Source organism: Grampus griseus (genome assembly GCF_964374135.1).
Source record: "Grampus griseus genome assembly, chromosome: 5".
In the NCBI taxonomy this organism is placed as follows: domain Eukaryota; kingdom Metazoa; phylum Chordata; class Mammalia; order Artiodactyla; family Delphinidae; genus Grampus; species Grampus griseus.
Genome location: NC_138998.1, coordinates 40,489,845 through 40,506,026, shown reverse-complemented (window position 1 = coordinate 40,506,026; position 16,182 = coordinate 40,489,845). Strand labels below are relative to the sequence as shown.

Genomic DNA, 16,182 nt, shown 5'->3' with positions numbered 1-16,182 from the left:
GATAATTCTATGTGGGGTATGCTTTCTTTGTATTTTGCTTCATTGTGGTCTGCTGATCATCCTGGTTTTACACGTTGATGTTTTTCATAAAATTTGAGAAATTTATGATTTATCTATCTATTTCTTCAATTATTTTTCTGCCCCATTCTCACTCTTGTCTCTTTATGGTATTTGAGTAACATATAACTTACACTGCTTTATAGTGTCCTACATGTCTTTGTAGAACATGTTCAATTAATTTTCCTTCAATCTTTATTCTTGTCTTTTCTTCAGACTAGGTAATTTGTATTGATCAAGTTTACTCACTTCTTCTTCTGTCATCTCCAAGTTCTTTTAAGCCGATCCAGAGAACTTTCATTCCAGTTTTTTTATTTTTCTCTTCTAGAATTTTTATCTTTAATTTTCCATTTCTCTGTTGAGATTCCTTATCTGTTGTCTCACTAAGACCATAGTTGCCTTAAATTCCTTGAACGTATTTATTATAGCTGCTGTAAATCTGCTAAGATTAATATCTAGGCCTCTTGAGGTTGACTACTATTGACCACTGTTTTTTCTTGACTATTGGTCAACTTTTCCTGTTTCTTTACATGTCTGGTAATTTCTCAATTTTATATTGTACTGGACAATGTGAGTACATGTTTAAAACCTGTAAATATTCTGGATTCTTTTATCTTTCTCTGAAGAGTTTTGATATTTGATTTTTGTTCTCATAAGTAAAGTAGTTCAGTTATTAGCTAACTATCTTTTTTTTTTTTTTTTTTTTTTTTGCGGTACGCGGGCCTCTCACTGCTGTGGCCTCTCCCGTTGCGGAGCACAGGCTCCGGACACGCAGGCTCAGCGGCCATGGCTCACGGGCCCAGCCGCTCTCCGGCATGTGGGATCTTCCCGGATCGGGGCACGAACCCGTGTTCCCTGCATCGGCAGGCGGACTCTCAACCACTGCGCCACCAGGGAAGCCCTAGGTAACTATCTTGATTCTTTTTTTCTTTTCTTTTCTTTTTTTTTGCAGGGGGAGTCACGGGGAATGTGTTATGGTTTGTCTCAGCAAATCTGTAAAAGCTTAAGGTGTTCCCAAGCCCCTTCAATTTGTTGCAACTCAACTTCCCTACTCTGTCTCTCTTACAGATCTTGTCAGCACTTGGTTTCAGGCTCAGTTAGGCTAGATCTGAAGTGGGCCTTCATTTAGAGAGTGGTCCTTATTCTTAATACACAACCTAAGTGTCTCCACTGGATGTCTCTCTACTCTGCTTGGGCCAGAACTTGATATTCCCCAGCAATACTCAGTCTCTAGTGTTTTTATTCCACTCTCAGTCCCATAGCAGCCATGTTCAGTTGAGCCTCAGTGCAGGGTCCTGCGTATGTGCAGTGAGCCCTCAGCTAAGGACTCGTGAGGGGCCCACGCATAGACTTCCGAGGCTCCCCCTCTGTTACAGCTCTCCACAGACTCCAGGCACATTCTGTATCTTCGCTTCCGTCTAGCTCTGCTTGGACTCCAGCTTGCTGTGCCACGACCAGAAAAGTGTCGCCTCACAGAGAGCTGAGGTGATCACGGGGCAGCTTGTGATCCCTTCTCTCAAAGATGCTATCTTGCACTGCCTGTTGTCCAAGTTGTCCAATGCCTGAAAACAGTTGCTTAGCACAGTTTATCCAGTTTTATAGTTGTTTATGGTAGATGGCCTAGTGCAATACCAGTTAATCTGGGAAAGCTGGAAGAGGAAGCCCCTGTAGACTCCTGGAGAGTTTTTGAGTCTTTAGGTGTGAATTGTTCCCGAGGCCCCACTTAAATACTTATTGCCTTTGGATTCCAGCAGGCACCACTAAAATCCTTATATTAAAGTTCCCTTTCTCTTGTTATTACCGTAACAAAAAACCAAATAGATCGTCACTAGTGTATTTCTAAACTAAAACAGAAGAAGGGAAAGAGAGAGAATATAACTGTCACTGAAGTGAAGGTAGGGTGTTTGTGGTTCTTGATTCCTATTTCTCTGGATCTGTGGTTGGTTTTGGAAACGTCCATAATTCTTACTCTAATCCAGATAACAAATATTCATCCTGAAATCTCTAACCACATCCTTCATTTTATGTTAGAAATCTTCTACCCAGAGAAAGGAGTGGAAGACCAGAATTTGCAGACGGCACGTTCTACTCTGGCTATCAAATATTATTCTCAATGAAAAGGAGAAAAAAAATCCAAGGCCACATTTTTCTGCTTTGTTACACCCAATTCCAAATTCAGCAATCTGGTGATTAACTTTTAGTGTTCTTCTTCTAAGTTCCAAGTGCTGTTCACATCTAAGCATTTCATCTTTAGAATACTTAAAAATAGTATTACATGTGTGCATGTGTGTGTGTATATATCTACTTCCCTCTGTCTCTAAATTCCACACTCTTCCTTCCTGAATCTTGTGAAAACCTTGGCAGATGGATATTCTCTTCTGAACACTTTTCTCAGAGGTGTGTCATGTCATGTTGCTGGAGTTTACATGTGTGTATAGCTAATCTAACTGTTATCACCTAATACTGGTTACACTATATAAACTTTGTTGCTGTGGTATAAAGCTGGGTAAAGGTTGCGTTAACACTAAACAATTTTTATTGCATACATTTGTATACTTTTTTAAAAAAATAAATTTATTTATTTTGGGCTGTGTTGGGTCTTCGTTGCTGCCCGTGGACTTTCCCTAGTTGCGGGGGGCGGGGCAACGTTGCGGTGCGCAGGCTTCTCACTGTGGTGGCTTCTCTTGTTGCAGAGCGCGGGCTCTAGAGCGCAGGCCCAGTAGTTGTGGTGCACTGGCTTAGTTGCTCCGCGGCATGTGGGATCTTGTCGGACCAGAGCTCGAACCCGTGTCCCCTGCATTGGTAGGTGGCTTCTTAACCACTGCGCCACCAGGGAAGTCCCCAAAATAAACAAATTTATCTTGCTTTGAATCGGAGCCAGGCTTATTCCTGTTCCAAATGAGAGCACCTGAAGTCTTGATATCTCCTATATCTCTTGTTTCTGTTACACTTTTGTCTTATCCTCAGGCCATGAACTGTTTTTCTGCTTTCTATGTGGAATCCCAACTTAACAGCCACTCCAACGCAAAAGCATTGAAAAGTTAGAAAATTCCAGCACAGACATTAGAATGTAAAATGAGTTTAACCAAAAGAAAAAGAAGAGCAGCAGCTCTATGTATAAAGTCCAACAGCTTTAAAAAAAAAAAAAGTCCAGTAGCTTTAATGTGTTTATTTTTGCTTTAATCTTGTCATCAAGGGTGAATTTTTAGCTGTTCATTTTGTATACAACACAGAATCAGTGATAGCATGAACACATTAGTCTCTACAATGCTAAATCTACCCCTAGCACACATCCAAGGGACCTGAAACACATGCCATGCATCTTGAGTGACCGTGCACTGCCATAGACTCTGAGCTCAACATCAAATTGACATTTTAACTTTTTTTCAAATGTCTCTTAGAGACAAATATAGACTAGTAGGTATAAAAACCTCTGAAGAGTACCAAGAGTAATGAGGTTTTGCCAAGGTTTTGTTGTATTTTATGGACAGTTTTCAGGGACTAACTTACCAGACAGTCTGATTGATTTGAGCAGTCATTTTGACGCATGATTTAATTATTAAATTCAATTGGGAGATTCCTAAAAGAAAGCATTGTCTAATATTTTATGGAGCCTGCTATCTTTTTATAAACAAATAACATCTTATGATTTTTAAAATAGCAAGAAAATGCTCATGGAAAATTTTTCATGATGTTAAAATAGGTATAGTAAATGCATATACAAAGTCACTGTTTCAAAATTCAGCAGGAAACAAGAGCAGATTTTGAGATATACCATTCGTGAAAAATACGTCTCAGTTATGTGGGTTGTTTTTTCTTACTCCCTCCAACCCTCCTTTCCTTCCTTAATAACTGGACTCCTCCTATGGTTTTAATCTTAACAAATCAGAAACTGGCTTGACTTAATTTGCTTTTCTTGTTGTATGTTTTCATGATTAAAAACAAAACAACAAAAATTCCACTGCTGACCACAATGAGATATTCCCAATATCTTATTCACTTTCTGTTATTCTAATTCAATAGAATTCTAATATAATTGGGCCAAAGCTAATATTACTTGGATAAAGAAGCAATTGGCATAAACAGAAAGAGATGTCTCGGGAAGATGACCAGCCAAAGATTTTAGAAAGAAGTGATGGCTTCTGTGGTTAAAAATAAAAGTCTGGCATTTAGTTTTGCTTTGCTATGCAGAAAATAGATGTTGCTATTCTTGTTCAAAATATAAAGCTTAAATTCCATGCCTAGAACCTAGAAAGTCTAAAGTAACTATGGATGCCAAATTTATGCTTTTAAAAAAATCTGGCATTTAGTCTTCACAATTAAGATCAAGAAATAATTGTATTCCTGAAATATGTTAATTTTCTATATAATAAATTTGCTAATTTACATAATCAAGGAACACTGATGATAAAAACTCTCAGTTTGGGGTTCTCATTTGGGACATGAAGTTGGTACATAGCCTCTTGGGAACAAAAATAAAAACAAGCCATGGAGAGATGTTCTCAGTGTTCCCTGTTTGCCTTTGCTGTAATTCTCTCTTTCCTCCAGAGGACCTTGTAGAGAGAGATACCCTGGCTTGAATCATACCACTGCTGAGCCCTTGCATGGCTGCTGTTCCAGTGGTGGCTCCTCATTGGGACAGCCCTATCCCTGCCCTGGTACCCAGAGGCTCCCTGTCTCACCTCCCCACTCCATCCTTGGGAAACTAGACGACCTAACGTGGAATAATTATCTGATGCAGTTTGCTTGGGTGTGGGCAAGATATTCCAAATCTGTTACCATTCACTGTCTTTTAAGTGTAGGAAAGAATAACTCTAATTCTGTCCTGTCTTTACACATCTAAACCCATTGGAGAAAATCGTGAAAGATGCCCATTTTTATCACATTCAGCCAATACTGAGCATTACGATATCTGTGAAGCCTCCACTGGGCTGTAAGTGCCAAGGAAGGGATGGTGCCTGAGTGCTCACCTCTAGATACACTCCCTTAGGTGACCTGCACTTGGCATATGGTCGGTGCTCAAAAAGTAATAATAACAATAATAATAATGGAAAGAATATACAAGCAGATTTACTTATAGCAAAAATAGTGGCTTTCTCAATTAAATCTGTTCATAACATAGATCAGTGTTTTATGAATCCAGTGATTTTTTTTAAACTTGTATATTTGGTATATAGGAATTATGTATGTGAACATAGTTCACACTGGGGTGTTTTGGAATGAAATGTTTCATTACTATTTTTCAGGCTTGTTAGAATCATCATTCTTCTGAACTCTAAAATGTCGTCGTTTTTTGCTTTTGTTTTCTTTTTCCCGGCTGACCAAGGAGGCATTGCAAAATAGATTTCAACCGTTTATAATCTGAACTGAAATTATGTGAGTGCTATAAATCAAAACCACTGGCTTTAGTAACTGCCAGAGTAAACCAAAAACAAGGCTGTAGATGTCAGTGTTTCAATGTGAACATGTATTTCTGACAAAATTTTAAAAAGGCAAACGCTGCTTTCTAAAATAGGAGCAAAAGTTATTGGATCTTCTCCAATTCTGTATTTATTACTCCATTTTTCTGAATATATGCCTGAGATAAAGGGAAATCAAGATGAAAAATACATAGACTGGTTGTAGTCTTGGAGCCTAAATAGGGGGAGTATTCTTGCTTAATATCCCATGGGTATAGTTTTTTCCCATGTAGCAGGATTTGTATCTTTTCATTATTACATTAAGCATCCCTGTTTGTCTCTGCATATACTGAGACAGATGGGGACATAAAATGTGCACAAGAGACATCACTATTCAGTTAGAGATGTCTAATACATCATTTCTACAGTATTAAAAAAAATTATATGAGCAAACATGACCCTTTTCATTATATGGAAAACTCTCTAGGAAGCAGGAACATTAAATAACCCTGTGCTTTGTCTTTGTGAAATCATCTGTTTTAAATTGAATACTCACTGGTATTCATGTTGGCATTTGGAAAATTACCAGTTTTAAAACTCGCCCCCAGATGTAGCTGTGACTGTGTTTATCTGACTTTAGTTTGATTGGAGCATTCTAAAATGGAAGGTCTATTGTTTAGTCTCTCTTACTAAAAAGGGGTATTCCCTCCTTGAAAATGCACAAATTCTAAGGATTCAGGGTAAAACGATGTCTAGCATTTGGAAAGTAAACAGTACCTAGGACAGTAAAAGTGGTTTAGGAGAACAGTAAATAAGACCACATGTATCTATTTTCACTGGGAAAGAATGGAATAGGGACTGTAATTTTACTAACTTTACAAATAACTCAGAATTCATTCTTACTTCAGTGTTATCTCAACTTCAGAAAGAGCACAAATATCAGAAAGCATGATTCACGATGTAATGTCTTCTTAATTTAAAATATTTTATATTATTCTCCTTTGATTTTTGTCTTGTATACTTTATTTTTTAAATTAATTTATTTATATTTATTTATTTGGCTGCACTGGGTCTTGGTTGTGGCACATGGGATCTCCGTTGCCGTGTGCGGGATCTTTCGTTGCGGCATGCAAACTCTTAGTTGCGGCAAGCAAACTCTTAGTTGCGGCAAATGGGATCTAGTTCCCTGACCAGGGATCCAACCCGGGCCCCCTGCATTGGGAGCGCGGAGTCTTAGCTACTGGACTACAAGGGAAGTCCCTGTCTTGTATATTTTCTTGAGAATGCTTTTCTTTACATTCTGACTTTGATCTCACTGGAAATTAATTTTGCTTTTTTTTTTTTTTTTTTTTTGTGGTACGCAGGCCTCTCACTGTTGTGGCCTCTCCCGTTGCGGAGCACAGGCTCCGGACACGCAGGCTCAGCGGCCATGGCTCACGGGCCTAGCCGCTCGGTGGCATGCGGGATCTTCCCGGGCCAGGGCACAAACCCGCGTCCCCTGCATCGGCAGGCGGACTCTCAACCACTGCGCCACCAAAATTAGGGAAGCCCTAATTTTGCCTTTTTTAAAATTAAAAAATGTTCCAAATTACTTTGCTTAAATGTTATTCTACCTGTGCCATCAGTCCTGAGAAAAGGAGCTTTAGAATTGTATTAGTTAACATGTAAGCAAAGCATTAGCCAATACTCTAAATGGGAAGGCTTGCATCTCAATAGGTGAAAAGTGGGGAAAACTGCCTTCTACAGATGTATGTGCAGGTGTCAGCAACTGCTATTAAATACAACCTATGTAGGTAAAAGTCTAATAATCTAAATTTTTGATAACCTACTTTTTATGTTTTTAATGTCTGAGTAGTCTAAAGGTTTTCTCCACCCCCCGCCTCCCCCAATTCCTTGACTATTACTTCTACCTTTGTTTCTGCACGAACACATTTTAAATTATGCATTGTCTAATTAATACAGGAATATGTTGAGATACTGCATGACATCACACTTAACCTCTGAATTTCTACATGACAAAAGGTGATGGGAGAGGGGCTTCCCTGGTGGCGCAGTGGTTGAGAGTCCGCCTGCCGATGCAGGCGACACGGGTTCGTGACCTGGTCCGGGAAGATCCCACATGCCGCGGAGTGGCTGGGCCCATGAGCCATGGCCGCTGAGCCTGCGCGTCCAGAGCCTGTGCTCCGCAACAGGAGAGGCCACAACAGTGAGAGAGAGGCCCGCGTACCGCAAAAAAAAAAAGGTGATGGGAGAGTGTGGCTGAAACATGGGCCCTTTCCTATGGAGGCAGAGACCCAGGCAGACTGCCCTGCCCCCTAACCCTCCCCCCAACCACAATCTGCCATCGGAGCCCTCACAGTAATCTGCTTGTGCTGAAAGCTAGGGACTCTGGTCCTTGGAGGTTCTGAGATTAATTTGGATTTGGCAAATGTCAGAGGGGATTATAATGCCAGATTATAGGATTTCTAGAGTAAATGGAACCACATCTCTAAATGTAATCTACACTTTTGCTACTTGCTTGCTTTTTGGTGGAGTTTTGAATTGTGCAAATGCTTATATGCTAAAATGAACAGTTGCTACATGTTTTCTTCTAAGTCCTTAACTTGTATTTACTGAAATGATTGTACAAATGATGGTGTGGCTACTACTAAACACATGATCATAATCAACCCTTGGTTAAACAGCTTAACAGTAGTAAAAATAAAAAGTAATGGACAAAGCATCAACATTATTAAGAATTAGCAAATAAATTTACATACTAGGAAACAAGTGTAGGATCACATATCTAACGGAAGCCTTATAGTGTCAGCTATCACTTGCCCTTTGCAATCTGCCACCTAGTCTAAGTGACTTTACTTTCTGTTTTATACTATTCTGGATAACAACCAGAGGGAGGGTGTATTCCTAAATATTGGATATAATTTTAAGATAATGACTTTATCCTAAATTCACTTTATACCATATTTTTGACTAGATTTGCTTCCTCTGTGATTTGGGGATTCTCTCTCCAAATAACTTGCCAAATTTAATTATATATATATAAAATGTGAAAGGTGGGACAACATGGGACAGGGATTTCAGAAAGAATAAGAAAAGAGAGTAAGTGTAAATAGTTTACATGTCCATTATTATACAATGGATACATAATTTTTAAAAATCTAGTTAGAATTTAAAAAATGAATTAATACCAAATATGCCATTCCCCCTTTTCTCTTATTTTAAATATATTATTTTTACTCTCACACTGTGATAAAATGTAAACATACTTATTTTGATTCTATCTGGAAAGCAAAGATAACTTCAAAAAAGCAACTGAAAGCCCTTGGAACAAATTTGAGAAATCCCTAGCTATGGTAAGGCTCTTGCTTATTGTCCACATGAAAAGAAGGGAGCCTATGTTTAGAGTTTCAAGCAGGATTTTTGGGCTTCTGCTATCGATAAAATTAGATTAAATCATACTATTTCTTAATACTGCTTTCACTAACAAATCAGTCTCTTCCGTGAAAGAATTAGTGCTGCTAAATTGCAAACTACACTGCAACTGCGAAGAGTCATAGTGAATGAGAAAACAGTAATATTTCCATATGGCAGAATTTCCCAAAGTGGGTGCTGTGGAACATGAGCTCCTTGGAGTGTTACTAGGTGTTACTCCAAAAAGTGTGCGTGGTCAGATTAATCTGGAAAGCACTGGAATTACATTTGTGGTGTTTGTTTATTTCCCCTGGAGGATATTTAAATTAGAACCTTTGATGTGCTTATATGTACTAACTTTCTAGGATAGTATGTTTCCCAAACTCATTTGACCCTGGAGCCCCGTGTTTGGAACAGTATCTTTGGAACTTGTGTCCTGTGGAGCACACTTTGGGGAACACTGTATCTCATTACTCCTGCAGTGTTCAACTAATTAGTTTAGAAGTCTAGATGTGAAGGATTTAATCCAGAGTCAGTTAAATAGGACTCAGCACAGTATCTAATGGTCATGTCATTTCTGCAGAGCTGGGTCAGGAATGCTGGTGTGAAGAGCTAAGGCAATTTGGGGGGAAAATTAAGAGAAGATCAGTCTAATAATGGGTCAAAAGGAGGAAACAATTTTCTGAGGTCATTGGAAAATAAAACCTTATCCAGAGTATGAATTCCTATACTTACAAGTGTACAATGAAATGTTGCCCTTTCTAGTTTTTGTGTTCCCAGTTGCAAGAGAGTTAGATCTGGCAACAACTCGGGCGGGGAGGGGGGGAATGTCAGGAAAATCAAATATACCTGGCAAAGGAAAAAGCGATCACTCCCTTTGTGAATCCCTCATGTATTGCCAGATATCCTAGTGATCCAATTCAATCGTGTAATCAGCTTCCTAGGATCACCTCAAATAGTGCTGATGATGCCATCACTCATGCAATCCTGTTTGCACATAATGTTCATGGACTGAAATCATCACAGCTGTATGAAATAAGACGTGTTTTTTTTTTTTTTTTTTTTTTGCGGTATGCGGGCCTCTCACTGCTGTGGCCTCTCCCGTTGTGGAGCACAGGCTCCGGACGCGCAGACTCAGCGGCCATGGCTCACGGGCCCAGCCGCTCCGTGGCATGTGGGATCCTCCCGGACCGGGGCGCAAACCCATGTCCCCTGCATCGGCAGGCGGACTCTCAACCACTGCGCCACCAGGGAAGTTTTAAATTATCCAGATCACATATGCTCCATCACTCTATAAAACACTCTGTAATACTCTTACCACATAGACAAGATTCTAGAGCCCAATGCCTTCAGTCCAAGGCAAGGAATGGAATGTCGCCACTGGTTACCAGTAAGATGCACAGTCATGTTGCATTAGAACAGCGACCTCAGAGTTAAGTGCCTTGGGCAAGTTGGTCATGTGAAATAAATGCCGATCTTGGGAACTAGCTTTGGAGTTTTCCATATAAGTATTATTTATTCCTTTTATTAGAGAATTGCAAATACAGTGAATTAAAAAAAAAGTTTCCCTGTCTCTCCCCCCACCCCCCCAATCCCAACCCATTTTAAGAGTACAAATTGCCAGTGGAGCAGCGGGAGAGCAGTGCATTAATGAAGACCTGGGCTTGGCATCTTGCTGGGGGCTCATAAGCAGGTGATCATTGGCTCCCAGCTTCATTTCTAAAAGACTATAAAACCATTCCAAAATTTGGCACCATGGGGGCTATTGGCAATGCGAACTCAGGCTAGGGGGTCTGGGTGACGATTCCAAAGCTTTGGCAGTGCTGTTTAGGGAAGCTTCACATGCAAACTTCTCAAATCAATTTCCCTAACTAGACTCAACCTTCCCTGTCCCTGGAAAATGGGAGTGGCTGGCCGGTGAGCCACAGGGCATGCCGGGTGATGTCTGCAGACCCCCGACAGCTGGAGGCGGCTCAGGGAGAGAGAGCTCCAGGAGGATGGGGAAGGGAACAAAGTAGCCTGATTTTGAGACATAACTAAACTATTAATCAAACTGCTACTATTTTGCCTAGAACTTCTGTTTTTCAAAAATCTATAAGCCAAAGTGGGAGAAAAAGAGGCAGAAAGGGAGTAAAAAATACACGCACTACTTGATTAAAGTCAGAAATGAATTAATTCTACAAAGCAAAGTTTAGAAGATGCCTTGTGAACTCAGAAGGAAAGCCATGCACTCCTGCACTCAGCACCATCTAGTAAGACATTTTGCAGGGCAGATAAACACTAATTTACTAAGTCGCTTTTCTCCTTCATCTTCACCAAAACAGTACCGTTTTCATTTTAGACAGTCACAGTGATCATAGCATTTAAAAATATCTTTCCATCGTTATTATGAATTTTGGGTTAAGTTAAAAATAAAAAAGGAAAATTAACTGCGTACTGTAATACGCTGACACTGCTTATTCCTGGACTCCGGTTAGAGGGTGGGCTTTGGTAACTCTCCAGAATCAGGACGTCCTAAAATCACCAAGCAAACTCAGGTCACCTGGCCTCACTGTCCCATCACTGATCACAACCTGCATGTTTCCCACATTCCCGTCCCAACCCCCGCCTCAAATACACACATCCAAATGTTCAGTGCCTCTCAATAGGTAGATACTCCAATCTAACATGGTGGCAGGTATTTTGTACTAGATGGCTTAAAAAAAAAGAAGAAAAAAAACCGAGGTTCTAATTCTCATACTGTAAATTCTAATGTTATAGTTTACCAAAGTAAGCACGTCTCTTGGGAAACCACTAGTCATTCTTTCAGTCAAAGAAAGGTTAAGTGCTCAGAGGAATCCAGATAGATTACAGTCCTTGGCAGCCACAAGGGAATCTTTTCATCCTCCTGAGTTCACTCCTAGAACCTGCTTCAGGAACGCTCCACAGCTGAAGCAAGCAGGGAAGCGGCATCGTGGGCAGGAGGTGGCCGGTGAATGGGGCCTTTGAGAAGCTATAAAGGCAAATGCTCACTCTGGAAGGACAAAACCAGGTGGCCGCCCTGGCATTTCAGACACAGAGGGGTGGGGATGCAATGAAAATCTTGTTTGGCTGTTTGAGCCCCTCAGCCAGGGAAACAGGATGACCCAGCATTTTCTGTAATTAACTTATAAAATACTGAGATTGGAAATGTGACTTTGGTGATAAGAAATGAAAAGCAGCAAGTCTGGCCGCAAAAATAACTCAGTGGTTTGCAACCAGATGTTAAAGACTGCTGCCTTTCCACTATCTAGGGGAAGCGCGTCCCAGTACTTAACCACCAAATTCCAAAACTTGGCTGCGAACTCTGTACTCGGCTTCCGGGAGCACACATGCAGTTCTACACCGCTGCTTCTCAGAACACTGCTTCAGAGACACTTGAAAGCTACTAGAACAGGAGAGGAAAAGATGCACAAAACTGGGCAGCTGGAGCTCGATTCGAGGTGGCAACCTCACCAGCGTTCTCTCTGAATGCAAATAGCAGACTTCCCAAGGGGCGCTGTGACTTATTCGGCCATGGTGTCTTCTATCTACTCTTAAAGGTGGCAGGGATTATGGTACTGTGATTTGCTTTTTTCACCTGGTAATGTAAAAAAATCGTGGTGTCTGGTGGTAAAGTTTAACAGCTGCCTATTACATTAGGTAAGGTGTAGGCCAAAGATTAAGGTCATGCATGATTAGGATAAACACACAAAGACTGGTCAGGTGGTACACAAAGTCTATTTAACTAATAAAGAAAGCGAGGGAAGAAGTTTACTTCTGCCGTGCAGGCGGCTCTCATCCTCCCCACGTCCCTCAGCCTCCAAGAGTAGCCACGGAATAATAAACCATTTCCAAATCTGTGTCTGCAGGGCTGCTGCAGAGCAGAAAACCTGGGCTCAAGAGGACAAAGCATTCTCAGGACAGCTCTGCCCCTCAGCATAGGGTGTGGCCACATCGGCCCTGACTCACTGCTCCAATGAGAGGACACAAAGTCTGATGCCTGGAGGGCCCTGTAAGGGATCTTGAAAACAATCATAAAAGGAGAATATGTGGCACATATGCCGTTCACTTCATACATGTGACTCTACAGCTATATATTTATATATTTTGCACATTGGATGAAAGAGTTGGGAAAACACGAAGAAACCATTTTCCAGCCTCTCAACTACATTGGCCAAGAACATCCTCTGTTCATCACGGCACATAGACTTAAGACGGCCGGGGATGGGGAACCCCATGTCTGGGATGGATGATCCTAACTGTAACGCCCACACCTTTCACTACATTAAAAGAGACCAGTGTGTTGAAAGTCCTTTAGTCTAAGGCAGCTGAGACCCCAGAGGGTTCACTGCTCTTCTGTTTTGCTGCTATTCCTGAACTTCACCACCATGACTGTGATGTTGTCAGGGCAGCCTCTGTAAAACGACTGTAAAACTATGCTCTTGGCCCCAAAGTGAGGTTCATCCAAGCGGTCCTTGATGAATCGAACAGCTTCTTCGTTGCTGAAAGCATCCCAGAGGCCATCTGATGCCAAGATCATGAACTCGGGCTGGAGCTTGTCCAGGTCAAAGGTCAGGATATCTGGGTCTGGGATGACCACGTTGAGATTTTTCAGCGGATAATCCCCCAGGGATCGAGACATGGCCAGGATTCCCTGGACCCTCCAGGAGCCATTGAAACTGATGAAACCACCTGGAAAGATAGAACGAGCCCATTAGCTTGACCAGCTGCTCTCTCACACCCCGGGTGCGGTCCGCGTGCGTCTGCAAAGGGCTGACCTACTGCATGTGACCTATGTGCTCCCCTCACCCCACCTTGGCGCTACCAGGAGGGAACAGCGTTCCTCTGCGTGGCTTGAGGTTTGATGCTCTGCGGGTAGATCCTCAGGCCCTCATCCTTGGTATCTTAAAAGGCTTCAAGACCAAATTAATAAGAATATTGAGGGTAGGAGGCATGGATGGGTGAGGGCATCAGTTTTAACTTAAGGACACCTTGGCAGCGCAGTGACTGACAGTAGGGAGCCCTAGGGTGGAGATCCAGGGACAGCAGCAAAACAGCACTGAAAGGCAGGTGGATGGTACCAGAGAATACCACTGGGATCCATCATTAGCTTGAGGCTGCCCTTGGGTGTGCCTGTATCTCAAAACACCTCCCCCGATAGCATCAGGATTAAAGAATGGTGCATTTTAGCACAGTTGTTAAAGGCTCAGGCCCTCGGGGCAGACTGCTTAGATTTGATTCCTGGCTCTGTTACTTTCAGCTTTGTGGGACTTTGGATGAGAAACCCTTTCTGATCCTTGGTTCCCTTGGTTCCAAAATTGGGACAATAACAGTACCTATTCCACTGAGGAGTTGTGAGAAATAAAGGAGTTAGTTATTCCATATTAATCACCTGGCACAGTGCCTGCATATAACATGCATTCAGTATTATCTATTATTATTTTTTCTTTAAGGGAGCTAGAACTTTGTCCATTTGCATATTATTTGTCAGATATTTATTAAATATATATTCCATGCAGGGAAATTTGCAGGCTATAAAGTTAGACAAGATCCAAACCTTTCTATAAAGAAGTAGACAGCCTGGCAGGAGGGAAAAGCCACCTGTATCAATAGCTACAAGCACAAAGCAGCATTTCTTCAGGGAGAGACTAGTACCTGCTAAATGCTGTAGGCAGATGGGGAGGAGGGAGCGAAGATTTCTGGTTGTGATAATCAGGGAGGAGTGAGCATTAAAGCTGGGCTTTGAACGATGGGTAGGACTTCCATGGGCAGGGATGTACGAGAACATTCCAGGAAGTGTGGTCTCCTGGGCAAGAGCATGGGCTCTGGAGTCACTGTCCTGGGTCTCAATTCTGGTCTCACCATTCACAAGCTGTGTCCTTGGGCACACTAGCCTCTCTGAGGCTCCACTTCCTTGGTTGTAAAATAAGGATAACATCATCAACCTCGTAAGGTAGGGAAAGAGAAAGTATATGTAAAGCGCTCAGCTTAGCTCCCAGCACAGAGCACACAGTAAGTGGCAGCTGACATCACTGTTATTGTGGAAACAGCTTAAGGACTGGAGACAGAAAGACCAACGTGTATTTGGCCTAGACTGCTTGCAGCGTACTGTCACACAAAACAGGAGGGGTAGAGATGTCCAGAAGGGAAGGCTGAGGTCAGAGAAAACACACACAAAGATAAGAAAACCAGTCATTGTTCATTAAGCCCTGATGTAAAATACACCCTTGACACAGGTGAGATTAACCTCCTTGGAGATGCTGTCAGAATTTGCTACTGTAATCACTGTGGGGGCAGGGAAGGGTGGATGGGTACGGCAGGGAAGAGGAGAGAGGATAGAATGGGTTGACATCTCAGGAGAGCGCTGGATGCTAAGGTGGCGTCTCCACATGTTCCGTCTACACATCCCTGCCTGTGCTTCCTCAGGAGCAGGCTGACTGTATCCTAAGTCCAGGGCCACAGTGGACTGAGATGCTGTCTTCGTAAGGAGGGAAGCTCATCAAAGCACGATAGATGCTCTTAAAACACTGTTCCATCCCATCAACAGAAAACCTGACCAAAGCTTTCATTAAAAAGTATTCTGCATCTCAAGCAGTCACTGAATAAAATTCAATGCTTTTGGACTCAACAGTATAGCTTCCTCCTGTGAAAACTCAAATGTTGATTAGGTTCTGGGCAGAAGCTGATGTGTAGACATTGAGGGTCAACCTGTAGATTCCCCCAGGCAGCAGGGGCCCTTCTTGGGCTGAGACCCAGGGTACCTGAGCTCCCTCGGCAGCTGGGCCTGTGGCTTAGCATGTGACACAGAGGCTACATGCTGTGGTTGTCAGTCTGGGGAGGGAAGGGCTCCTCCCCTGCACGGGTAGAAAAGAATCCCCCCAAACTGACTATGAAAGTGTAATCATCAACTGATAATCTTTCTTCAAGTCTTCGTCCCAATGTCACCTTAGTGAGGCCTATGCTGACCACCCCGTGACACTCCCCGTTCCCTAACCTGCTTTGTGTCTCTCCATAGCAGTTATCACCTTGTAATATACTAGATCATTTACCTATTTTTACTTATTTATTATTAATGTCTGTCTGTCTACTACATTCCCTACCTGTTTCTCAGTTCCAAGATGTAAGTTTGTACCCCCAAGCCTCTAGATGTTGAAAAAGTGAAAAAGGGATTCTCCCCCTCCCCAAACTGAAATATGTACTTAGGCACTGAGCTCAGTGTTGGGAGTATAGAGATGAACAGACCAAGCTCCTGCCTCAAAGAACTCATGGTCAGGAAGGCAAGACAGATAAGAGAGCCAGGTATGTCCACACATGT

The 16,182-nt window shown here is 42.1% G+C and overlaps 1 protein-coding gene across 3 annotated transcripts in view; it reads right to left on the bottom strand.

Moving 5' to 3' along the window:
- Positions 1 to 10,153: 10,153 nt before the first annotated feature.
- PPM1L (protein phosphatase, Mg2+/Mn2+ dependent 1L) overlaps positions 10,154 to 16,182 on the bottom strand; it is a 333,683-nt gene continuing 327,654 nt past the window's right edge. For all 3 annotated transcript variants that reach the window (XM_082654832.1, XM_082654831.1, XM_082654833.1), the window contains one exon: positions 10,154 to 13,559. In XM_082654832.1, coding sequence (XP_082510958.1) covers positions 13,213 to 13,559 — 347 coding nt within the window. In that variant the 3' untranslated portion in view covers positions 10,154 to 13,212. The remainder of the gene's footprint in view (positions 13,560 to 16,182) is intronic.